The sequence below is a fragment of the Macaca mulatta genome, chromosome 5 (genome assembly GCF_049350105.2).
Source record: "Macaca mulatta isolate MMU2019108-1 chromosome 5, T2T-MMU8v2.0, whole genome shotgun sequence".
Taxonomy (NCBI): domain Eukaryota; kingdom Metazoa; phylum Chordata; class Mammalia; order Primates; family Cercopithecidae; genus Macaca; species Macaca mulatta.
The window spans coordinates 16919510-16947447 of NC_133410.1; the positions used below are offsets into that span (position 1 = coordinate 16919510).

General features: G+C 34.9%; 1 protein-coding gene across 26 annotated transcripts in view; it reads right to left on the reverse strand.

Moving 5' to 3' along the window:
• The window catches only part of LCORL (ligand dependent nuclear receptor corepressor like), a 178023-nt gene that overhangs the window by 11886 nt on the left and 138199 nt on the right, over nucleotides 1-27938 (reverse strand). For 8 of the 26 annotated variants that reach the window (XM_078003184.1, XM_078003186.1, XM_078003185.1 and 5 more), the window contains one exon: nucleotides 22721-26797. The exons of 7 other annotated variants lie outside the window; for them this stretch is intronic. In XM_078003184.1, coding sequence (XP_077859310.1) covers nucleotides 25765-26797 — 1033 coding nt within the window. In that variant the 3' untranslated portion in view covers nucleotides 22721-25764. Of the gene's footprint in view, nucleotides 1-9057; nucleotides 9085-15432; nucleotides 20256-22720; nucleotides 26798-27938 lie in introns of those variants that run through there. 11 more of the 26 variants (XM_078003176.1, XM_078003179.1, XM_078003178.1 and 8 more) reach the window with 5 other exon arrangements.

Genomic DNA, 27938 nt, shown 5'->3' on the forward strand with positions numbered 1-27938 from the left:
CATGCATGCATGCATGCAAAAAAAAATATGATCCATAATGAGGGGAAAAACCATTAAAGAAATAGATAAATAAATAACACAGATTGTGAAATTAGTACATGAGGATGTTAATGGGGATATTTTAAATACACTTCATAATTTCAAGAAGTTGAAGAAAGCATGAGCATGACACATGGACAAATATGGTAGATATAAAAAATACTGAATTTGAACTTCCAGAGTTGACAAACCATTAATAAAATAAAAAATATCTTAGATGGTATTAATAGCAGATTAAACAATGCCAAAGAAATGATTAGTGAACTTAAAAACATAGGAATAGTAATATGCAGAATGAAAGTAAGAAGAGAAAAAAAAAATTAGCAAAAATGAATCGAGTATCAGTGACCTGTGGGATAAATACATGTGATTTATATTCCAGAAGGAGAGGAGAGTGGAGAGGGACAGACATATGTTTAAAGAAACTGGCCAGACACAGTGGCTGACGCCTGTAATCCCAGCACTTTGGGAGGCCGAGGCAGGTGGATCACCTGAGGTCAGGAGTTCGAGACCAGCCTGACCAACACGGAGAAACCGTCTCTACTAAAAAAAAAAAAAAAAAAAATACAAAATTAGCCGGGCGTGGTGGCGCATGCCTGTAATCCCAGCTACTTGGGAGGCTGAGGCAGGAGAATTGCTTGAACCAGGGAGGTGGAGGTTGTGGTGAGCCAAGATTGCGCCATTGTCCTCCAGCCTTGGCAACAAGAGCGAAACTCTGTCTCAAAATAAAAAATAAAAAATAAAATAAAAAAAAAGAAATAATGGCTAAAAAATGTCTAAATGTGATTACAAGTATAAACTGATATATTCAAGGAGTTCAACAAACTCCAAGCAGAGAAAACATAAAGGCAATAATGCCAAGCCCTTTCATAATCAAACTGTTGATAACCAGTAATAAAGAGAAAATCTTAAAAGCATCTGGCAGAAAAAAGATCATACAGAGGAGCAAATATAAGAATGCCATACCCATCTTCAGAAACAATACAAGCAAGAAGCAAGTAGAACAATATCTGTAAAGTACAGTCTCCGGCTTAGGATGATTTAACTTAGCATTTTTCAACTTTACAGTGGTGTGAAAGTGATAGGCATTTAGCAGAAGCCATGCTTTGAGTACCCATATAACCATTCTGTTTTTCAATATCAGTATTCTATAAGTTATATGAGATAGTCAACATTTTATTGTAAAATAGGCTTTGTGTTTAATGACTTTGCCTAGCTGTAGGCTAATGTAATGTTCTGAGGACATTTAGGGTAGGTGAGGCTAGGCTGTGATGTTAGATAGGTTAAGTGCATTAAATGAACTTTTGACTTACGGTATTTTTTCAACTTACAAGGATTTAACGGGAAGTAGCCCCATCATAAGTTGAGGAGCATCAGTACTAAGAGAAAAATATGATCAAATCTGAAATCCATATGCAGAAAAAATATATTTCAAAAACGTGATATATAGACTTTTATAGACATACAAAGGCAGAGTGAATTAATCAACAGCAGACCTGCACTACAAGAAATGCTAAAGGAGGTCATTCAGGCAGAAGAAAAGATATCGGATAGAAATCTGGATCTGTACACAAGAATGAAGAGCACTAGACATGATAAATTCATGGGAAAAATACTTATTTTCCTATTTAAAAAATCTCTGAATAACTGTGTGAAGAAAAAATAGGAATAATGCACTATGAGGTTTGTAACGTTTACAGAAATAAAAGCACAAAGACTTGGAGAAAAAATGCAAACGTATGGTTGTAACAACTTCAGTAAAGTTTCAGGATACAAAATCAATGTACAAAAATCAGTACCATTTCTATACACCAACAACCATCCAAGCTGAGAACCAAATCAAGAAAGCAATTCCATTCACAATAGCCACAAAAAAATAAAATTTGTAGGAATTTATTCTTTATTCTTAGGTACGGCTAACCAGAGAGGTGAAAGATCTTTGGTTTCTTTGTAATGTAAGGAGAATTACAAAACACTGTTCAAAGAAATCAGAGATGACACAAACAAATGGGAAAACATTCCGTGATTATGGGTAAGAAAAATCAATATTGGGATAAGAAAAATCAAAATTGGGCCATATTGTCCAAAGAATTTTAGAGATTCAATGCTATTCCTATCAGACTGCCAATGACATTCAGATGGAACCAACAAAGAATGTGAATAGCCAAGGCAATCCTAAATAAAAAGAACAAAGCTGGAGGCATCACATTACCTGACTTGGAACTATACTACAAGGCTACTGTATTAGTCCATTTTCACACTGTTGATAGAGACATACCCAAGACTGGACAATTTACAAAGAAAAGAGGCTTAATGGAGAACCCACAGTTTCACGTGGCTGGGGAAGCCTCACAATCATGGCGAAAGGTGAAAGGCATGTCTCACATGGTGGCAGACAAGAGAAGAGAGCTTGTGCAGGAAAACTTCCCCTTACAATAACCATCAGATTTTGTGAGACTCACTATCACAAGAAGAGCATGTGAAAGACCTGCCCCCATGATTCAATTACCTCCCACCAGGTCCCTCCTACAACACATGGGAATTCAAGATAAGATTTGAATGGGGACACAGCTAAACCATATCATTCTGCTCCTGGTCCCTCCCAAATCTCATATCCTTACATTAAAAAACCAATCATGCTTTCCCAACAGCCCCCTACAGTCTTAACTCATTTCAGCATTAATTCAAAAGTCCACAGTCCAAAGTCTTATCTGAGACAAGGCAAGTCCCTTCCACCTATGAGCCTATAAAATCAGAAGCAAGTTAGTTAACTTCCTAGATACAATGAGGGTAGAGGCGTTGAGTAATTACAGCCATTCCAAATTGGAGACATTGGCCAAAACACAGGAGCTAGGGTACTCAAATCTTAAAGCTCTAAAATGATCTCCTTTGACTCCATGTCTCACACCCAGGTCACGCTGATGTAAGAGGTGGGTTACTATGGTCTTGGGCAGCTCTGTCCCTGTAGCTTTGCAGGGAATAGCCCCCCTCCTGCCTGCTTTCATGGGATGGCTGTGAGTGTCTGAGGCTTTTCCAGGTGTATGGTACAAGCTTTTGGTGGATCCACCATTCTGGGGTCTGGAGGACAATGGCCCTCTTCTCACAGCTCCACTAGGCAGTGCCCAAGTAGGGACTCTGTGTCGGGGCTCTGACTCCACATTTCCCTCTGCACTGCCCTAGCAGAGGTTCTCCATGAGGGCCCTCCCCCTGCAGCAATCTTTTGCCTGGGCATCCAGGCGTTTCCACACACCTTCTGAAATCTTGGCAGAGGTTCCCAATCCTCAATTCTTGACTTCTGTAAACCCACAGGCTCAACACCATGTGGAAGCTGCCAAGGCATTGGGGCTTCCACCCTCTGAAGCAACAGCCTGAGCTGTACCTCAGCCCCTGTTAGTCACACCTGGAGTGGCTGGGACACAGGGCACCAAGTCCCTAGTCTGCACACAGCATGGGGACTCTGGGGCTGGCTCACGAAATCACTTTCTCCTAGGCCTCTGGGCCTGTGATGGAAGGGGCTGCTGTGAAGACCTCTGATATGCCTTGGAGACATTTTCCCCATTGACTTGGAGATTAACGTGTGGCTCCTCATTAGTTATGCAAATTTCTGCAGCTGGCTTGAATTTTTCCTCAGAAAATGGGTCTTTCTTTTCTATCAAATTGTCAGGCTGCAAATTTTCCACACTTTTATGCTCTGCTTCCTTTATAAAACTGAATGCCTTTAACAGCACCCAAGTTACCTCTTGAATGCTTTGCTGCTTAGAAATTTCTTCCGCCATATACCCTAAATCATCCCTCTCAAGTTCAAAGTTCCATAAATCTCTAGGGCAGGGGCAAAATATCGCCAGTCTCTTTGCTAAAACGTAACAAGAGTCACCTTTGCTCCAGTTCCCAACAAGTTCCTCATCTCCATCTGAGACCACCTCAGCCTTGACCTTATTGTCCCTACTGCTATCAGGCTTTTGGTCAAAGCCATTCAACAAGTCTCTAGGAAGTTCCAGATTTTCCCACATTTTCCTGTCTTCTTCTGAGCACTCCAAACTGTTCCAACCTCTGCCTGTTACCCAGTTCCAAGGTTGCTTCCAGATTTTTGGGTATCTTTTCAGCAGCACCCCACTCTTGGTACCAATTTACTGTATTATTCCATTTTCATGCTGCTGGTAAAGACATACCTGAGACTGGGCAATTTACAAAAGAAAGAGGCTTAATGGAGAACCCACAGTTTCACATGGCTGGGGAAGCCTCACAATCAATGGTGAAAGGTGAAAGGCATGTCTCACATGGTGGCACACAAAAGAAGAGAGCTTGTGCAGGAAAACTTCCCCTTATAATAATCATCAGATTTTGTGAGACTTACTATCACAAGAAGAGCATGTGAAAGACCTGCCCCCATGATTCAATTACCTCCCACCAGGTCCCTCCCACAACACGTGGGAATTCAAGATGAAATCTGAGTGGGGACAAAGCCAAACCATATCAGCTACAGTAACCAAAAGAGCATGGTACTGGTACAAAAGCAGACACATAGACAAATAGAACCAAAAAGAAGGCTGAGAAATAAAGCTGCACATCTACAACCATCTGATCCTTGACAAAGCTGACAAAAACAAGCAATGGAAAAAGAACTCCCTATTCAGTATATGGTGCTGGGATAACTGGCTAGCCATATACAGAAGATTGAAACTGGACCCCTTCCTTACACCATATACAAAAATCAACTCAAGATGGATTAAAGACTTCAATGTAAAACCTCAAACTATAAAAACCCTGAAGGCTGACCAAGGAAATACCATTCTGGACACAGGTCCTGGCAAAGATGTCACAATGAAGATGCCAAAAGCAACTGCAACAAAACCAAAAATTGACACATAGGACCTAATTAAACTAAATTACTAATAGAGTAAACAGACAACTGACAGAATGGGAGAATATTTGTCAACCATGTATCCAGCAAAGGTCTAATATCCAGAGTTTATAAGATGAACTTATAACAATTAACAAGCAAAAACCAAACCCATTAAAAAGTGGGCAAAGGGGCTGCGCATGGTGGCTCACGCCTGCAATCCCAGCACTTTGGGAGGCTGAGGTGGGCGGATCACCTGAGGTTAGGAATCTAATCATGGCGAAATCCCATCTCTAGTAAAGATAGAATAATTAGGCGAGCATGTTGGCGGGTGCCTGTAATCCCAGCTACTTGGGAGGCTGACGCAGGAGAATCACTTGAACACGGGAGGTGGAGGTTGCAGTGAGCTGAGATTGTGCCACTGCACTCCAGCCTGGGCAACAGAGTAAGACTCTGTCTCAGAAAAAAAAAAAGAAAAATGTGAGCAAAGGACATGAACAGACACTTTTCAAAAGAAGACATTCACGCAGCATATGAAAAAATGTTCAATATCATTAATCGTTAGAGAAATGCAAATCAAAACCACAACGAGATACCATTTCTTATCAGTCAGAATGGGTATTATTAAAAAGTGAAAAAAAAAAAACAAAAACAAAACAACAACAGATGCTGGCAAGGCTGTGGAGAAAAGGGAATGCTTATATACTGCTGGTGGGAATGTAAATTAGTTCAGCCATTTTGGAAAGCAATGTGGCGATTTCTCAAAGAGCTAAAAATAGAACTACCATATGACCCAGCAATCCCATTACTGGGTATATACTCAAAGAAATATAAATCATTCTACCACAAAAGACACACGCACATGTACATTTATCACAGCATTATTTAGAATAACAAAGACATGGAATCAACCTAAATCCCATCATTGGTAGAATAAAGAAAATGTGTACATATAGACAACGGAATACTACGCAGCCATAAAAAGCAATGCGATCATGTCCTTTGCAGCGACATGGATGGAGCTGGAGCCCATAATCCTAAGGGAACTAATGCAGGAATGGAAAACAAAACATTTATAAGGATTCTCACTTGTAAGTGGAAGTAAAATACTGAGTACACACGGACCAAAGAAGAGAACAACAGAAAGCAAGGCCTATTTGAGGGTGAAGTGTGGGAGGAGGGAGAGGACTGAAAAATTACTTATTGGGTAGTATGCTTATTACCTGGGTGATGAAATAATCTGTACACCAAATCCCGGTGCCATGCAATTTACCTATATAACAAATTGCATATGTACCCCTGAACCGAAAATAAAGATTAAAAAAAATTATTGGCTACCCATGAAGTACTATATTATTATTTGAAGGCAGAACTCTGGTAAGTTAATGATGTATACTATAAATCCTACAGAAACTGCTTTTTTTATTTATTTTAAACAGTGTCTCATTCTGTTGTCCAGCCTGGAGTACCATGGAATGATCTTGGCTCACTGCAACCTCCACCTCCCAGACTCAAGTGATCCTCCTGCCCCAGCCTCCCCAGTAGCTGGGGCCACAGGCACGTGCCACTACACCTGCCTGATTTTTGTGGAGACAGAGTTTCACCATGTTGCCCAGGCTGGTCTTGAACTCCGGGGCTCAAGTGACCTTCCCAGTGGTGGGATTACAGGCATGAGCCACCTCACCTGACCAGCAACCACTTTTAAAAAGCAAATCAGGAGATTGAAAAAATAATAAAACACACTGTATTGATCCAAAAGAAGGGTGGAAAAGAGAAAAAAGGGGGGAACAAATAGTAGGTGGGACAAATAGAAAATAGAAAGATGGCTGATTTAAACCCAACCATATTAATGGTGACATTAAATGTAAATGGTCTACTGAAAAGGCAGAGACTGTCACATTGGATAAAAAGGCAAGCCTCGATTCTAAGTTGCTTAATAAAAGAGATCATCTTTAAACATAAAGACACAATAGGTTAAAAATAAAAATATTGTGAAAAGATACACTATGACACCAGTAGTGAAAAGCAAGCTGGAACGACTCTAGTAGTTATCAGATAAATTAGATTCCAGAGTGAGGAACATTTTCAGGATTAAAGAGGAGGTTAATTTCATAATGATAAAAAAGTCAGTTAATAAAAAAGTACCTAACAATTCTAAATGCACCTATTTATAGAGCTTCAAAATACATGAAGCAAAACCTAACAGATCTGAAAGGATAAAAAGAAAAATCCACAATCATAGTCACAGATTTTGACATCCCCCTCTCAAAAACAGAGAGAACAAGTAGACTGAAATTCACCAAGATGGAAAAATCTTGAACAGTACTAGCAATCATCTTGCTTAACCGACAATTATAGAACATTTCATTCAACAGCAGTAGAATACACATTATTTTCAAGAACACACAGAACATTTACTTAGATTTGCATAGATACTCGGCCATATAATACATCTCAAAAATTCAAAAAGACTGAATTCACAAACAGTATATTAGAATTAAATTAGAAATCAGCACCAGAGATATCTGAAAAATCCCTAAATATTTGGAAACGAAACAACACATTTCTAGGCAGGGTCTTGCCATGTTGCCCAGGCTGGTCTTGAATTCCTGGGCTCAAGTAATCCTCCTGCCTCAGCCTCTCAAAGTGTTGGAATTACAGGCGTGAGTACTGCGCCCAGCTAATATGTCTCTAAATAATCCATGGGCTAAAGAAGAAATCACAAGAGAAATTAGAAAATATTTTGAATTTAATTAAAATGAAAACACAGCAGAGCAAAATTTGTGATATAGCTGAAGAAGTGTTTAAAGGGAAACTTATAACATGTTCATATTAGTAAATAATCTTCCTTCTACCACTATAACACTTACACTCTATTACCAATGGTTCTCAAAGTGTACTTGCTGGTCCAGAAGCATAAGTATCACTTGGGCCCCGCCCTATATCTCTTCAATTAAACTCTGTGGGTGGATCCAAACAATTGTTTTAACAAGACTTGCTGGTGATTCTGATGCACACTAAAGTTTGTGAATCACAATGGTCTCAGTATGGTTAGGTGTTTTGCCCCACACCCTTCCTTCTTCACAATGCAACCAGGGAAATCTTCCAGAAAGGAAAATCTGATTATGTCTTATCTTCCCCATCCACTTCCAATTTAAATCTCTGTTCTAAGTGCAATGGGAGCCACTGAAAGTAGGCAAACTTCTTGGCATAGCTCATAAGAACTTCTTTAGTCTGTTCCTTTGCTTCCTTCTCAATCCTCTCTACATCTGACATCATCTCCTTCTTTCTCTCTTGACTAGACACACCAGCCATGACTTACACCTCTAACCTGCCAAGAATCCCACACCTCAGCATTTTTTCCACATCCAAATCCTTTTTCCTACTCTACTGGTTTTCTACCACTTGGCCTAGTTAATTCTTCCTCACTCTTCACAGCTTAGCTTAATGGCCATTTGCTCAGGGAACTGTTCCTTCACTTGGTAAAACCTTCCAAAATTAAATTCCCATAGCACCACATACTGAGAATGCAGCAGATTTGTGCATTTACTCAATGTCTGCCTCTCCAAATAAACTTGAACTGTGAGGGTAGGAGCCACATCTGGTTTTGCCCCCACTATTTCGCCTGTGTCTAACATACTGCCTAGCATGCAGAAGACAAACACTTTTGAATAAATAAAAAGAGTGTATAGGTACAGGCTTTTAAAATCTAGCTTTCTATGTTTGCATAACACAGAAAAAGGTAGCAAATAAATGCATTTTCCAGGTTGCCTGGAAGTGGGAGAAGGAAAAAGAAGCCAAGGTCCGGTTTAAATAAACACAAACAAGAAAAAAAAGTGGCAAGATGAAATCATTCAGACACCTACCCTTGCCTTTTTTGTTTGTAATTAAACTATAGGTGAATTCACTAGGCTTAACGTTATGATAATCACAGAATGCTCAGCTCCACAACAAGAAAACTGTTACTGCCCAGGAAACATGAGAAGAAAAAATGGTAGTGAGGAGAGCTGAACTAAGACTTTTGAATTCTTAAGAAATAGAGAAGGAAGAAAAAAGGAGAAAGAGAATATTTAGTCCTTGAGGCAGGAATTTATCATGGTGTGAAGCATTGAAACCAATCTCCTTCTAGCAGGTGCTAGCAGCTGGTTAAAGAAGAAAAGGGTGACCCTTGAACTTACCTCAGATAGAGAAAGCAGGTCTGGAGGCTGCAGGGAGAGAATAAAGATTTACAAAACAGAATACAACTGGTGCTCATGGCTCCCCCAGCACCACTCTGCTGGACAAAGACAGATATTGACCCGTAAAGATCAAACAAAACAAAACAGCTAACATGTCAAATACATTGTATTGTGTTGAGGGAGGGAGTGTTGAGGAAGAAGTAGACGGAGTGTTGGTGACGAACAAGATAGAATGACCTTAATATATTTTTTAAAAGCCAACAACTTATTTTTTATCTTTTTCAAGCCACACCATATCAAAATTGTAGTGATATCAACAGGGTCGGCAAACTTTTTCTGCAAAGGGCCAGGTAGTAAATAGTTTAGACTCTGTAGGCTTTATGGTGTCTGTTGCAACTATTCAGCTTCTGCAGCACAAAAATAGCAATAGACAATATATAAGTGAATGAACATGGCAGTGTTCCAATAAAACTTTATTTATAAAATATGCCATGGGCCAGACTTCCCAATTTAGAGAATTAAATCTATGTCTGAAAATAGTTCTGTTCTCTACAACCACTAGTATGTGGAATAACCCAAATTATGTTTCTTTTACTAATTATGTTGCCAAAGTAAAAACTTGAAATATCTTCTAGATAAATTCCTTGAGTTCCTTTGTGACTTGAACATCTAACACAACGCCTGATAAATCAAAAGAAAAATATCCAATCTTTGTTAAATAAACTGAATGATTTTCTGTGAAAGATATGGGGCAATTAGTAAAACAATATCCTGAAAACTCAGTAATAGTTGAGAAAGCAATGGAATATAAAATATTCAAGAAAAATTCTAAGAAAAAACATCAAGACGAAGATTGTTTAGCTGTTTTACATTTTAACAAAATATTATGGCAAAAATTAGAGACTCTTTAAAACCTAAACTCTTATCTTACTCAATTCCTAAGAAAATTACAGGGGAAAAACTCAAATATAAAGAGAATGTATCTTTTTAAAAAATTCCTCAGGGGGGTTTGGTGTAAAAAAATTCCTAATTTCATTAGAATACTTTAACAGAATCAAATCTTAACAGTTTTACTTATAGTTCACTTTTATCTTGTGTTCAGTGTTCCAAATATGTGTTAAAATGCTCATAAGCAAGATCAGAGGAGTATGTATGGTTAGTCTTGGTTTCTGGTAGTTGAAGGAGTATATTACTTAGTTAAAAATCAGCCATCAGTTATAAACCTGTGTGAAAACCAGAATTTTGAATGGGAAAAATGTAAATTCAGTTATTTTTGAGGAGAGATGGCAAAATAGAAGATGACAAACTTTTTTTTTTTTTTTTTTTCAGTCATCTCAGAATTCGATTCAAAGTGTCAACTGAATTCGAAATTCTTATGGGAAAATTTAATGTTTTAGGATGAGTACTACTATTACAGGAGCTTCAAGACCACATTAGGTTATTTTATTCTTTAAAGTTTACTCAGAGGTGTCCAGAGTCAGCTTATTTATATCGACATGTTTATCAATTAGGAAAAGATATACACTTGCTTTGGGAACTCAAAAGATACCGATATTAAAAAGGTCTATATTATTTCCAACAGTCACTCTCCATTTTTAGGTCATTATCATCTCAAAAATCATCTCCTGCAACTGACCCTTCACACATTCCCATCCTCCACCCCCCAAATCTACATTGTGTGCTACTATTAGAAAAGATTCTCTAGAACTCTGCTTTGATCATATAGCTGCTCACTATTCACAGAACAGATATATTCTTGGCTGGATCTCTTTGTACTGTTATTCCCACTTGGCGAACTTGACTATTATTAAATCTAAGGACCCACCTTTCTCCAGGCTTACATTCTGGCAGCTAAGATAAAACCAGTTGTTCTATCCTCTATTTCTTGAGACAGCTATTCCAAACCTTGTCCATATTCCCCAATTACCCAATCCCACATACTACTCTTGATTACCTCTTGATTCATAGAAAATGAACTCTAATATCTCAGGATTCTGCCCACAAATTACCGATTTGCTTTCCCACATATTGTTCCCACTACCCTGTTTTTTTTTTTTTTTCTTTTTTAAGAGAAAAGTGACCCTTTTGGCTAAGTCCAGTCTCTCTAACCATGTCCTAGATCCTATACCCAATAATCTACACAGGGGCTTCACTCCATTTCCATTGGTTGCCATCTCATTTCTGTATCTTCAATCATTTATTCCCTATTGGCTTTTTCCCATTAGTATAAATATATATCTTTTAAACCTGTCTTCAACCCCAGCTTAATCTAGCTAACTTTTGTATATTCTCTCCATTCATGGCCCATTATAGTTTTCTGTGCTAATTTTCTTTCTCTTCCTTCATTTAACTCATCTAGCCTTGAATATGACTTGTGGCTCTGTTAGTCCACCAAAGCTACTCTTTCCCAACCACTAAGATAAACTCTTATTGCTATATTCAATGGAACCGTTTCAGGGCTCATCTTAGTTGACTTCTTATCAACAATTTACATTGCCTTCTCTCATCTTACAATACACTTCCATTCACCACATTCTCCAGGCTTTCCTCTTACCTCTCAACTACTCTCATCAGTCTCCTTTTGTATACATCTTTCCTTTTCCCTAAATCTTTGGGGCTCTGACTTCCTAGGCTCTTTCAATCTTACAATGAATAATCTCATTGTAATCTCTTCCACTCTCATGGTTTCAGTTATTTGTTGATTCACAAACCCTTATCTCAGCTCAGGCCTTTTTCTTAGGAAACATCCATATGTTTAGGAAGCATATCCATAACTGCTTCCTAACATCCTTTCTTGGATATCCCACTAAACACCTCAAATCCTCACATCTAAAGAGCATTCTATCTTAGTAGATCTTACTATCCTCTACCCAGATGTTCAAGGCAAAAACCTGGATGTTCTCCCTTTATTCTTCTAATCTTTAAGACACTGATTTAACTTTATAGATCTCAAATCTATTCTTTTCAATTACTGCTAATAGGGCTTAAAACATTTTTGTTTCATTATTTGATGCTGACCTCACAATATGGGCTATGCTTCCCTCAGGAGCTTCATTGTTTACCATTTTCCCACTCCCTCCTGATCCATGATTCCTATTTTATGCCTCAGTTCTGATAAATTACTCAATATTCCACATATGCTTGCTCTTTTTTAAAAAAAGTTGTTGAGACACCTAGGTTGGAGCACAGTGGCACAATCATGGCTGACTGAAGCCTCGATCCCCCAGGTTCAAGCAAAGTGTGGGCTACCACACTTGAATAATTTTGTTTGTTTGTTTTGCAGAGATGGGGTCCCACTATGTTGCCCAGGCTGCTTGCTCTCTTTTGTCATTCAAATGTTCCACATCGTTTGCACTGCCTGAAACACTCCTCTTCCAACTTCTACTACATCCGCCTCCTTCAAGCCTCAGCTTAGATGCAACAATGTAGGAAACCTTGCCTAATTCCCTAAATCTGAGTTCAGTTTCCCTTTAATGTGCTCTTAAAATCCATCGCTCTCTCTCTGATCATAGCAGTCATCATCCTTCTACTGAAACTGCCTATCCATTTTTCTATCCTTCATGACATGGTAATCCCCATAAGAGCAACAACCATGACTTTAACTATTCTATCCCCTTAAAGCATATAATATCCCACTTAAAAAATGAAATACATTCTATTTATTAAATAAATGATGTAGGTCTTGTTTTCTCCCTTAGATGGAAAGGAACTATTTGAACCTTCCACAGTGCCTAAGAGCATATTGTAGGCATTCATTAAATACTTGTTGAAATAAGAATAGAATGGGATTGCATTTTTCTGCCTCCTTTCCATGTGCACACTTGATATATACAGCAGTACAAATGTGGTGAAGTATAAATTTAAAAACTCATAAATTATATCTGGACAGTTAATCTCAAAATGTATAAAACAAGATATTTGTGATAGAAGCAAAACTTTTCATCAATAGAAATATTTCAAAATTTCCTTATATACACTGCCTTAGAAATTTTTCTAGAAAAGTCTGGTTGTTAAGTCTCTTAAGTCTTCAGTCAGTAATTTATTCTATGAAGAAGAAAAACACATATAAAACTAATAATGAGTTTTAGCATCATTTCCAAAAAGGCAAAAAGAAGTATGAGATACCAAGAATAATGAGAAAAAAATAATACTTTAAAAATCAGATAAATATAACAAATATTTCTATAAATACAACTTTATAAAAATAATGTCCTTGTTGATTGACTAAAAAAAAGAATGTTAAAAAATAAAGAAGGAAAGTTATCAGTGAAAGATAGATAAAACTTTAAGCAGAACAGGAAATAGTACTAGTAATTTTAAAAATGAGAAAGATCAAAAACAGCTCTTCATATGATACTAAAAATTTTAAAACTGCCCAAAAGGATTTTGAAATTAATTTGAAAAAGTAGTAATTAGGCATCTTCCATCTTATTTTTTCTAGGATGATTTCATATTTAGTGGGGGTAAATAATCACATTAAAATACGCTTGATATTTATTTCTTAGGAAGATACAATGATTAAGAAGCTGAAAGGACAAAATACGGTTCTGTTGTAAAATGAATTAATGCATTTACTTCTGGTAAACTGTAACAGTATGATATGAGGATGATATAAAGAATTTAAGATGAAGCTTTACATTTTATTCTCCATTCATGATAGTCTTTAAGAAATATGTGTGTATATTTTCAGATGATTTATAATTTAAAAAAATACACTATCAGTTTTTTTTTTTACCTCTCTTTTTCCTGACATGGCATTTGATATTTTTAGTTATCCCGAGAACAAGAAACAGAGGTCACTTTTTAAAGTTTTGATTAATCATTTATAATTGAGAATCTACTTTGGCCAACCTTTAAAATTTTAATCATTGCATGTTAGATATTTGAAATTTTAATCATTACTTTCTGAAATAGGTTTTAAAGTTATATAGTTGAATAACTGAATCTTAGGGGTCATAAAATCATTAACTTATTAAAAATCAAGAATTTACTGCTTTTGCTATTTTAATATAAGACCTGATACTACCTATTTTAGCTTTTAAACAAGTTTTAAAAAGAGTAATAAAAATAAGGCCAATACTTCCCCAACTCCCCCTAAAACACCCCTAAAATATATAATGATGCAACTATATAATATCTTTAAATTTCCAAATGTAAAATTTCTTTCATGTTAAGCAAATAATCAGTAAGTACTTCCATACTCCTCAATATCCCTCATTGTCCAGTACTTATCAGTAAGAAGAGCTGGAAACGGCTACATTGGCAACTACAGTGTTCCTATATTATAGTTACTAGGTTTTAGCACGGGTGTCCAATCTTTTTGGCTTCCCTGGGCCACGCTGAAGAACTGTCTTGGGCCACATATAAAATACACTAACACTAACAATAGCTGGTGAGCTACAGAGACAAAAACAAAAACAACAACAAAAAAACACAAACAAATCTCATAGCATTTTAGAAAGTTTAAAAGTTTGTGTTGGGTCACACTCAAAGCAGTCCCGGGCTGCACGTGGCCCACGGACGGTGGGTCGGAGAAGCTTGTAGGGTCCTTGAGTCTCCCTGAGGCACCAACATCAAGTCAGTATAACTGAGTAAAGGATGTAATTGTTTGCTAAGGTAATTCTGGTTTGCATTTTGAATTTGGCATTACCTTAACAATAACTTGTACATGATTCTTTCTCTCTTGCTAGGTTACGGATTATCTGTGAAAAAGAATCCTCATCTTTATATCTGTGGAAATGAACTCAATGTCTGATATCAAAAAACTATTCAACAAGTTTGCTGATTTATTTTTAAAAATATTGGTGCTCTACCACTCTTCAAATCATCAGTCTTAAAGTGAGTTCCAAATGACATAACAACTTGGTGGGTGATGTGAGATTAAGATTATCCTAGGATAATATGTTACAATCTATCAATTTAACAGATAGTCTTTACTTTTTTTAAAACATGGTCTCAAAGTTGTTACTGATTTCTCAAGTGAGTAATATTTACTATAGTGTGGTACTTAATTTTTAGTTAGTTACTTGGTTATATTTATCTGTCAAACTGCTTACTGATTTTATTAGATCAACCAAATGCAAAAGGAGATAACATCTACATTACTAAAATAATATATTTTAAAGATGATTTCTATGTCTCTACTATATATATTTTTATTTGTGTGAAATCCTGGACATATTAAGAGGTGGGGAAGCACACTGATACAGTTAGCAGCACCTAATCTCATGAGTTTCATACTAGGTGCCAAGAAATTAGGTTGTCCAAATATTTTGGAAACTAATTAAAACTGAATCAGCTGTTCCTTTTCTACCTGTTATACTTTACTCAAGGCACCTACAATGAAACTTCAAAATTACATAGAGAAGAACTTACCTAGGGATTTGGAAAAATAGTTTGCCATTTGTCCACTGTTGCATGACTGTCGTTTATGTCTTTTTGTTGATACTTCTGTGGTCTTCCATGGTGGTCTTTTTCTTTTGTTCAAATTGCTAAGAACTTCAAAACTATCAGGATTCTTGTCAAAGTTAATACATTTGCTTAATTTACTATTGCCAAGATGGTCAGCAAATTCATCAGCTGAAGGATTATTTGCTTTAGCATTTTCTATTTCTTTAGATTGCTTTTTAAAAGAATTTTGCCTAGCAGAATGAGATCTTAAAGTAAAGCGCTTTGATTCTTCCATATGAGTTTGATGAGTATTTCCACTGTCAGTAGATTCAGGAGAGTAAATGATTGTATTTAGCTTTAAAGTATTTCTGTGTTCAAGACAGTTGAGCTTCCTCAAAAATATTCTACAGTCTTTTAAGGTTTTTGACCTCCAACTATTAGGACACACATTTTCTAGTCTTGGTCCCTTTTGGAAGTCTTTTTGGCTGCAATTTGTTCCATTCTCTTTTGCTTCTGACTTAAATTTATTCTCGAAACTAGCACGTATTTTGAAGTCAGGCATTACTACCCTCTGCTGCAAGTCACCCCTGATATCAGGTGGCAAAACACACTGATTATCTACTATGCTTTTTCCTTGGAGTGGGATGTCAGCATTTGTTTCTCCCTCAGTCTTATTTAAAAATTGGTTCTGGCAGAAAAATCTTAAGTTTCTCCTTTTAGAGTTCCAGTCAACTGTCCCATGGTTGTGCAGCTTTCCCTCTCTTTTCCACCTTTCATGATGCAACCTCTTAAACTCAGTCCTTTTTAATCTAGCTATTGCTAAATTACTTTTCACATTTAAGAGTGGAGAGTTAGTCACTTTATGCAGTATATGCAACTTCTCTGCTGATTTTGAAGGAGAAGAGAGTGCAAATTTTTTAAAGTGCTTTCTGAAGGGGCTGGCATTAAAGTCAGAATATTTGGTCCCTAATTTGATTCCCCTGGTATTTATTACTTCCAAAGGGTTTCGGGCATTTGCTTTTCTAACTAGTGAAAGAGACTGTGTTTCTGTTGTTTGCATAAACCAAGTACAGAGTTCATTCAAATCATACTTTTTCTGAAAAAGCATTTTTACAGGTGAAACTTCAAGTTCTAAAAGACAAGTTTCCAAAGGGCTTGCTACTTTGAAATGATCATTTTCAATGTGCTCTCTTTTTTTATGAATACAATTTTCAGCTTCATCGCCACTTACTTGCACCCAAGCATTTGCTATTTGCTCAAATCTATTGTTTAATTCCTCTAATAAGGAATCATTTGAAGCAGAGGTAGCCCACCACCTGAGCAAAGGGTTTGATGAAATTATAGGATCCAAGGATACTTCAGAAATAGGTACTAATTTATTATCTTCCAAACACTTTTTTGCATTCCGTGAAAATCTGTTTCTTGGGGTATCTTTGTAAGCTATTTTCATCTTTGACTGTCTATGTTTTTCCTTCTGACTTTTATTTTTCTGCAAATGCAGTTTATATGATTTATGGAGCAGAGCATTTCTATAAATAAGTGAGCTAGAAGATGCTAATGAATGTAAGAAATGCAGAGATGGTTTTCTGTCCCTAATAGAATGTCTCAAAGGTACAGTAGCAATCATACTTTTTGATCCATTTTTAAATATATCAGCTTCAGTGTGCCTTATTTTATCCATTTTAGTGCACTGTTGGTCATACTTTTCTTCAGGTAGATTTTTTCCTAACGTATTTTCCTGTTCTAAAGGAGGCAAGCAGCTGCTAATACTTACTTCTCTTTCCTGAGGTGAAGTTCTATTAATAGTCACAGATATGCCAGAGATTTTCACTTTTGCTGGTCTACCAGGCTTCCTACTTATTGTCAAAGGCTTCTGATTTGGTCGAACAATGTTCTTGGAAGGCTGAGGTATCACAGATTTGTTCTTGATGGGTCTCACATATTCAAAGCCAGACCCCAAGATCTCACTTTCAGTAGTCAAGCTTGCGACAGCACTTATTCTTTCACCCAAGTTAATTTTGTGTTCACTAATATTTCTGGGACTATTATATTCAGTTGGAAAATCCCCAGCATTATTGTTTAAAGACATAAGGTTGCTTATGTTTACATTTCCTTCAGAAACATGCCTTTTAGTTCTTCTTGATCTTCCATAAATAACAGTTACTGTAATACTCTTTTTATAAATACCTTCTTTTACTTCTGATATGAGAGATTCTGGGCTTTTCCTTCCAGCACTAACGGGCTCATTCTGGCAAACAGTGATGTCTGTTTGATCAGTTTTAGGCTTTGGTGGTCTTCCAATTGGTCGCTTAATCTGTCTCACAACTTGGGGACCTATTTTTTTTGGTCTACCTGGTTTTCTTTTAAAAGATGGATCAATAGCACTGCTTGAATTGTCCGTAGTTTCTTCTTGTGGCTTATCACTATTTATATCACCTATAAACATTGTAGAGGATCCTGAAGTTTCTTTTGCATGATTGAATTTGTTTAGTTCTCTTTGAAGAGTATCGGTATCATAATGATTGGAGTGATAATTTTCAGAGTTCGCATTTGAGATATCTTCATTTGTTTCTGTTTTTTCTTCAGTTACATGATGGATTGTAGGTTTTTCAGAAGGGAGAACAACATTTGAATGGGAAGTACCAACTGAAGTTAAAGTATATTTGACTCCTTCACTACTTTTAACCTCAGATAAAAACATGAGTTTGATAGGACTAGAATAGTTGGAAACAGATGAACTTTCAATACCTTCATATTTTGCTGGTACATTTTCACCACTGGAAATCAAGCGACCCATATCTAAAATAGTTGACTTTTTCAGATTTTCAAGTCTTTTGTTATTCAAATCCATTGTAGGCATGCAATGACTTTTGATAATATTGCTGGATGCTACCACAGATTTTGATAAGCTCTGTTCTTTGCATGTCATTCTATTTAGAGTAAGAGTCATATTTCTGTCAGCATTTTGATCTTTACCATCAATTTCTATCAATTTCTTGGATGCTTTACATCCTTCTGATAATGGCTGATTATTCCAGGATTTATTGGCTATATTTATTGTATCTTCCAAACGCTTCACAACAACTTGTAAATTAGAATTCATTGCAATTTTGTTTAGGTCTATGTTGTGTGAGCTTTCAATGTGAATATTTTTCACTGGAACGTTTTTTGTTGTGGATTCGGATACTTTTTTGGCTTTAGGTGATTTTTTAAAAACATAATTATTTGTTACATATATAGAATACCACCCTGGAGGCACAATATTTCGTTTAGTTCTGCTCAAAAGTCCAGAAGCATCATTTCTCAAAAGAGTTTGAGTATTACTTAACTTTGGATTTTTCCTATGATTTTGCAAAAATTGTTTTCCATCTGCAGATTTCTCCTGTGGCTTTCTTAAGCTCATTTTCTCAGGGGAAGTTGTTTTAAAGCTTTCTGAAAATGAATTAAAAGACAAGTTAGTTTCTGAGCTATGAAGAGGTAGTTGCAGTGACTGTAATGCATAATTTGGTGAAAATGATGTTTCAGCATTTTTATCTTGAAGTCTTTTAGAATTTTGTAAAGAAGACCCTTGGTCATGATAGAATTCTCCTTTGTCTGATGAAGATATATCATTGTTTTGTGTCAACTTCCTTGAACTTTTCTCGGTGTATTTTTTTCTTGTAAAATTTTCATCGAGACTAGCAAGTTCTCTTTTTATCTGTAAAGACTGCCTTCTAAACATGGGTGAATCAGAGGAGTTGCACATTGCAAATAAAGTTTCTTGACGCTTTCGAAATCTTGTCTGAATAATTTTATTTTCTACCTTTTTATCGTGTTGACTCAATAGTTCCATAAAACTATAATCACTGGCTTTTGCATTATGCAAGAGAGACGTTATGAAATCTCCCAATTTTAAATCATTATATGTATTACAATCACTGCTAGATAACTGTACAAGGCTTGTCATATCCGTGGTTTCTATTGATTTTAGTTTTTCATTAATGCGATCCATTAAATCTTGAAAAATTACAGCAGTTTCACCTTTTTCATGATTTGTAGCAGAATTATTGCTGTCATTTGAGAGTAAAGAATAAGAGTTACCGGATTTTTTAGTTTTAAGTATTTTATCTTCATGATCACTCTTATTGCTGCTTATTTCTGCTGGTGTGAGAGATGGAGGCTGGTTAATGTTTGCTTCAAGTTTGTTATTTTCTAAGGCTGAAATCTCTGAGATGACGTCTTTCAATTTTTCAAATCCTTCAGTTTCTACAGGTGATAATGGTGGGGGTGAGGGACTTCGAGATCTACAGGCATCTTTAAGAGTGACTGAAAGATCACATACTTCCTTTGACAAAAGAGGACTACGAAAGGCTGATTTTGTAGAGTGAATGTTTGGTAACAGTCCAGAACAGCACCTGTGAGAATTATAACTGTCTGCAATTCCTCTATTCACTACTGGCTTAATGTGTTCAACAGTTACAGTTTGGCAAGATAAACAATTTAAATCTTTAATACAGACTGGCAGAGGTTCTAAACCAGGGCTTTGTTTTTCGTTTTGTAAACAACCTTTTTCTGCCAGCCTATATTCACAATTACAGAACAGACCATATAAATTATCTTCGATTAAGGGCTTTTGAGATTCTGAAGACACAACACATGATGTATTACAACAGCAAAGAGAAGCAGCATTCTGCTCTTGGACTAGAAATTTCAACATAGCCAAAACTTGTTGCTGGTGATGTATGCACAAAGATTCCAAAACTTTGCTTAATGCTGATTTTCTTTTTTCCATTTTAGAAGCTTCCTCTGATTTTGCATCAACAGTTGAACTAAAAATAAAAATCAAACAAAAAATGAATTGCAGCAAAAATACCACTACAAGGAGTTATAATTTTAACAGCGTTCGAAAAAAGATATTTTGGTATTGCTGGACTCCTGACTCCTAGAGAGCTGCAATAATGGCATTTTGATTATTGTTTAGCAAAAATATAATGAAGCACTCATAACTAATTTCCTACAACAAAGTATAAGTCAAAGCAAAGCCCTATTTTTGCAATATAAAAGCTGATGATTATACATATGATTACATTTATATATTAATGTCTAATGTTTTCAATGTATTAAGAATATTTAATGGAAAGTGCTTCAGAAGGAGTTAAATTTTTATAAAGTAGCCATTTTATAAATTATTCTGATACATAATTATCAGTCTACATTAGTGCAAATAAGGAAAATAAAATGCAGGAGTACAATCTTTATTTAAAATAGATATTTTTTCCAAGGCAGTGAAAATAGTAAAAGCTTCCCATAATCACAAGGAAAATTAAGGGATTTAGATTTTATGTAAATAAGAGAATGTCCTTCCTAAGATTAAGCTGCAGGCGTTAGCTATTTAAAAATAAAATCTATTTTTAATTGATGTTAAATACTAAAGTAATTTCATAAAAGCTAAAGGCATTACTTACCTAATTATTAAGTTTCAAATGCCGGAAAATGGCCCACTACAGAAACTACTATACATCTAACTTGAACTAAGAACCGGGCTTGCTTATCAACCAATATAGAAGTCTACAATTTTTTTTTTTAATCCAATACCAGCAGCAGGAAGAATAAAATATATTTAAAGAGTTCTGTTTCAGAAAAGTATCTATTTTAATTAAACATATCACCAAACTCTGTACATGAAAATTGCCTTTCACTTACAGTTTATTACATTTGTTTTTAATAGTTCCTGATTTCTAGAAATTTTATTTAAGGTTGGAATAATGCTGATTATGAATTACTATTGAAGAATGTATTTTTGCTTAAATACAGAATTTTTATGCTCATCTATATTAAAAATTATAAATTTTTACTTTAAAACAGGAAGTGGAATATTTTTACTTTGCTGCCTAAAACTGATATAGCCTGTTTCAGAGATAAGTAATATTTCACTTATATTTTATAAAAATTATGTTATTTGAGTAGCAAAAATAAGAAAGCAAATTTTAAACGTGATCAAAACTTTTCTGGAAAAAAAGATTACTAGATTCAACCAATGTTTCACTAAAACTAGTGATTTGACATAAAGAAGCTATCAAACAAAGTGAGAAGAGATATGAAATTACAATAAAACTTTTAAAGTCCACTGCTGCCTCTAGACAGATGAAGATAGGACATGACCCCAGTATCCTTTCCTTTTTGAAAATAATTTTTTATAAATTTTGTCATGGTTGGGAGTGTAAAATCATGCAATTGACTCCCAGGATTCAATCAGATAGTTTTAAAAAATACATGTAGAGAGCAAGGGCAGGAAGAAATGATAACTATCAAAGATTACGATATAATTATATTATTTTCCAGCAAATTAAAAATGACTAATTTTCACACAAGCAAAAGAAAACCCAGAATGTTGTGAGAGATGCACTTCAGCAGTTTCTAAAGTGATGTTATGGCATAACAAAGAATTTACATGTTTCTTGGAAAAATATGTTGTATTTTGAAGATTAATAACCATTCATAACTCTTCCTGAAATGCTCAAAGGCCTTTTTTTTTTGTTAATAAAGCCAGGTATGCGGTATAAATAATAAAAACTAATGACTAGTGTTAAGTATTCTGAAACAATGGTGTAATATCAACTTGATTAAACTCACAAAATTACAAAACCACTTTTTATATCCCTCTTCTGACATTCTAAGCAAAGCTTTTAGAGTTTTCTTATTCAGTTTATTAATAATGGAATTTCAAAAATACTATGGTAGCCAGTAATTCCCATCTAATGCTATAAGAACAGCTTAATAAAGGTATAAATTAGATATTCAGATATTAGATTCTATCTTATGTATCAGATAGCAGAAAACTAAGATCTCAAATTATAGAACTTCACAATATGCTTATTTGGCTTCAAACACTTCCCCCCATATTTGTTGCATGTTAAGATCTTAAATAAAAACCTAGTAATGAGTAAATAGTAGTTGAACGCACAGGTAAGTATCCAGCCTAGAATTATTCTCGGGTGATTATATAAGGTTCTAAAATTGTATTTTTTTGGTAAATCCTTTGCTTTTAAAGTTTTCTAATCTTTTCCTGTTTGATTTATAAACCAAACATCCTGCCTATTTTTAGTAAGTGACTATCCATTTTGCCCATTAGAAACTTGTTGGAATATTTCTTCAGAAAAAGTAAATTAGAATACTATATTTAATAAAACTGCTTCCTAAAGTAAATCAAAGAAGTCAGTGTAGTCAGTTTTTTCTTTTCTTTTCTTTTTTTCTTTTACTGAATGAGTAAATCAATCACACACCAACAGTGTTGTAAATTTAAGTGCAAAAGCATTGAAGTGCTTTACTACAAATTACAACCTAGAAACACGTTAACTGAACAATTAAAATTCATACAATCAGATTTAGATATATAACAACACAAAGTAGGAACAGAATTACAGTACATTTACAACACAAGACAGATACATGAATTCATTAGAAAATATTGTAATAAATAATTCATGAATTATAGTGCAATTGATTTATGCATAAATATAACTAATTGCCTAACAATCAGTTTATATTAACAAAATCTGTCAAAATCAAGGCAGCCACAGAGTTTTACTAAATTACTGCGACAATGGAAATACTGCAATTAAAAAACAAATACAAGTATTTGTACTGTAAACAACTAAAAAAATCAGTCTCACTAAAGTTAGTATACAATTTAATATAAAATTGTCATTAGCTACCAGAAATGGTTTAAACAACTTTACTGAGCAGTAGTTTTCTAAAAACAGAGGCACTGTTTTTTCTTTTCCTTTTTTTTTTTTTTAAATATAAAATACTTGAGGAACATTCAAATAAGTAGAAAGCACATAAGGATTGCTTTCACCTTCATTAAGTCTGCTGAAATGGGATTTTTCAGAAAATTGTCAATTAATAAATAGTAACTGGTAACTAAATTCATAAAGTACTTTGAAAGTTTAACATAAAGGTCATCTTAATAGAACCACTGGGGAGAAGGGGAATTTCCCTGCCTTTCCTAGTTTGTATAATCAAATGTTAACTCAATAATAGAAATGTTTTGTTTCTTTTAAAAGTTATGGGTTGATTATTACCTATAAACTATCAAAAAATATTTTAATTTACTATTTCTGACCAAAAATAAATAATACAAGTACTAAAATGCTGCAAATTAACTATAATATTACCTATAAAACTACTGATTACTGTGAAGTCAATAGCAAAATGATCCCTGATTTATGAATCCTGTAAAGTTTTTGGTCAGGTCATCTTTTAAATGATACAAAAGTGTTCTGTAAGTTTCCCTTTACTATAAACTTCTTAATCAATTTATTAATGTAAATATAGTGTGAGGAATAAAAAAGCTCAATACAATATAAATATTATGTAATGCATTCAAAGCCCCCAAAGTTTTCCAAGTAAAATTCTGTATAAAGAGGTCAATAAAATTGTTTTGAAATATGTACTTTACCTTTAACTTTGTTTTTCATTGGGGGAAGGGGGAAATATACTAAATAATCCAAGTTCTGGCCCTCACAAAATATGGCTTAATTCTTTAAAAAGAAAGATGACCCTGACATCTGCTGTTCTGTAATCTATGATGTATATTTTCTTGGGGTGAAAAAAAAAAGAGGATTCATACCCTAGTGTGCAGGTAACATTAATAGCTGAAGAGGGTTCAGTATAGATCTCAGAGACCAAATAACTGCTTGGTTGTGTAGTTTCTCACTCTTCAGTTTCTTTAAACATGTAAGCAGTTTTAAAATTTAATAGCTGAAAATCTCTTTAGTATTACATGTATATGTGATTATTAAATACACACAAACACAAGTGTAAAAACACAAGTATTTGACAAGGTGCACTTATTTTTAAAATTCAGCTAAAAGTATTCCTTTTGGACTTAGGAAAACTGGCTTAGAAAAATGATCAGAACCTGAATTTTAACAGAGAAAGGGGGCACTCAGAGAATTTTGAATACATAAAGCAAATCCCTATTCTTTATATGAAGGCATATGCTTTATAACATTTTACCACTACAGTTGCATACTCCATAAATCCAACAAGGATACTTTGACCCATATTTTAAAACTGCTATGTAAAAATGACCAGTCTCTCTTATGAGTCTAGTAAAAGTTAAAATGCACTGCCCAGCTTCTAACTACCCAATTAGTAGAGTTTACATTACTGAAAGTTCAAAACAGCTTCAGTGTTAAATATTTGTAAATCTATTCAAGACCCTGAACAAACTGCAAATTTGGTTATTAGCAAAATGATAATGTATCGCCCACCAAAATGAAATCTGCAATTCATTTTGATAAACTGAAAATGTTTTGAAATGTCACAGCAGCAAATATATTAAAGTTACACTGAGGTTTTTCAATAGTAGGAGTGTGTCACAATCCTTAAAATTTAAAGTAGTCATAACATCAACTAACCAGCACATTTAAACCAAAATTATCATTCTCAAGCTTTTTCTGTGCACATTATAAACATGCTCTAAGTTGCATTCCAACTTTCTTTTCTAACCTTACACATTAGCTTATTTTTCAAATGAAAAACAAAACTAAATTATTTTAATAATTAAATTTAAATTATTTTTTGTTCTTAGTACTCCATCTTATATTAAAGGGTTCTATAGCTGCTGGGGTTAACTATGTGTCAGTTTTTTTTTAAAGTATATACCTTATAAACCCCAACTTCTTGCTAAATCAACTATTAAATGATAAATATTAAATTTCATTATACATATCCTTTAAGGTTTTCTTTTCTATTCCTGGTGGATGCACTTGAGTGCATTTTGTATTTCATAGAATGCACTGTAGTGTACTAATACTGTATATATTAATTTTTCTTAGTATGGAGATAGCTGTCTATTTAAACTTTGATTGGTTGTTTGACATACATACAACAACTGTTAAGTATGTTGTATAGAATGTTCATAAACTATTAATACCATATTTCCATTATAAGATGGTTCAACTGAATGGCTGGAATGGTCTTTCACCAATAAAAATGTTTCACTTGACAATTACTCGTTTTCCCACAACGCTTTATGCTATTGACTACTAAAGAAAACCTGAATCTTTTTCACCTATTTATACAAGGATTAAATACAAACTATCAGAATTAAGTAAGCAACTATATAATTCTGTCCACAGTGAAAACCCTGAATAAAACTTTTTTTCAAAAGGCATGTAAGTGGTTTTTGAACTGTAAAATTTCATGTCTCCTGTCAGAGTGAGCATTTGTAATTCCCACATGTGTGTATATAGACACACAAATACACACCTGTGCACATACACACACACGCAAACACACACACACACACACATTTTCCTAACAAGTAATCTACACAGGCTTGCTGCTGTTTTTGCAGCTGCCAGTCCCTGAATCTGTCATATTATATAACCCAGTGTCTGGTAATCGTAGTTTCTTCTTCGGAGGAGTCTTCAGTGTTCCAGATCTTTCTTTTACCTTGTATTCTAAAGTGCTGTGAGGTACCCCATAAATTCCTTGTGCTTTGGAAACACTCATTTTTCCACTCATTACCATTGCAATAGCTTCTTCCATTATTTCATGATCATATTGCCGATAGCGGCCACGTTTTTTCCTGGGCTGCTTACTGTCTTTTCGATCTAATCCATCTTCAGTATTTTCAGAGGTTCCATCAACTGTTCCATTTTTAGAATTAAGACACAAAGGAGAGAGGTCCCCATGTAGAAAGTAAGAGTCAACACTTGAGTGAGTTACAGGCCCAGAACATTCTATTTTGTTCTGTTTAGGGAGTATATTTTTCAGTTTTTGGAGAGCTGATCCTTCTAGGACTGAAGAGGTTTTGGAAACTTGATACATAACATCCAGCAGACCAGAACCATCAGGTTGTGATTTTGAGACAGAACTTACTCGTAGCTGAGGAATTTTTAACTGTACAGTAGGATTTGAAGTTTCATATTGGAGGCTTTCATTTTTTTCTTTAAACTGAGTGACCATTTTCTGTAGAGTTAGCTGATGGAGGTAAGTGGAAGCTGTTGGGAATTTTAATTCTGAGGTTTCAAGTAGATTGAGTTTACTTTTTTCTGTGCGCTCTGCTTGAGCTCTTGCCCACAAGGCTACTTTTTGCAGCACTGCACACGTTTCTTTACTGTCCTTATATGAATAACTATCATGGAAATCTCGAGTTTTGTTTTTAAAAGATGCAGGCTTCCCTGCTGGTAAGGCTTCTAAGTGAAGAAGTAAAGTTTTTTGAGGTATGCCATAAAGTATGCCTGCTTTATTTATGTCCAGTGCTCCAGACTGAATGTCTTTCAAAGCTTTTGAGAGCAAACCATCTGCAAACTCAGCACTTCTTTCCACATAGTCCTCTCTGTTTCTGTGTAGTCTCCTGGATGGATGGAATGAAACGATGGTAAACTGATGCATGAGAGACTCTCACACAGCTATGGAAGGGGAGGGTCCACTCCTTTATTATACTCCTTGCTTAGGTAACATCACTGCTTATGACACTTTTAAGTCTGTGAGATGTAGTAGTTACTCCTTATCAAAGCAAACGCTACAGTCCTGGTAGGACAATGTGTCAATGATACGGTGGCCTCAACGGGCAGACCTTCCAAGAACATAAAATCCTAACTCAGTATTTGTAAAAATATTCTCATGATGTTGCTATTCCTCTGACAGATGCTTGTAGAGCAACACTTATAAATTTTATTTGTACAATTAGAGTTCCATTATAAAAAGTACCCAAATCCTAAAGGAGTTTTTGTTAGTACAAACGTGACGTTACCGCTAAACAAGTAATAAAAGAGTCAACCCCTTTAAAGGAAATTTGTAGCAGCAGGAATATTTCCAAACACAAACATCCCATATTTCCACAAGACTAATTTTTCTCTAGACAAGAACTTAAAACTTGAAACAAGTAGATAAGTTATATTTGAATAATTTCATTTTAGATATTATCAATGTCACTTCTATTTCAAATGTATCACTGTAATTTTCAAAGTTTCTCAAACAGAAAGCTTACTATACCTTACGACTCAAGTACTACTACAGTCATAGTTGAAACAAATTACAGTCTACCTCTAAGATTTAAATGTGACAAAAAAGCTTCCTGTGCAGTTAGTTAATGGGAAGATGCAAAAAAGTTGTAAAAAAAAATCCAAAAATCCAACAGAACAGCATTTCACTACTAATTATTTATTTAATGATTAATAACACTTTTCAAAACATGAAAGGACTTTTTGTGGTGATTACTAGATATGCTTAAGTAGTTTGCCACCACATCTAAAGTGCAATAAGAAAATCTAAACACTATAAACTAGCGTTAACAATTAGTAAGTACAGTGCTTTTAGAATTTGTTCATTGTTTTAAAAAATTAATAAATTACATATTTCCCTTAAAATTGCCTCCTGAGTATTTAATTTAATATTCTCTTACTCGTCCTGCTTCTTAGTTTGTATTCTATGATTAAGTTGGTAGTTCATTTTAGTAATATGAACTAAAGTTTGGTGATTGTTCTGATAACTTT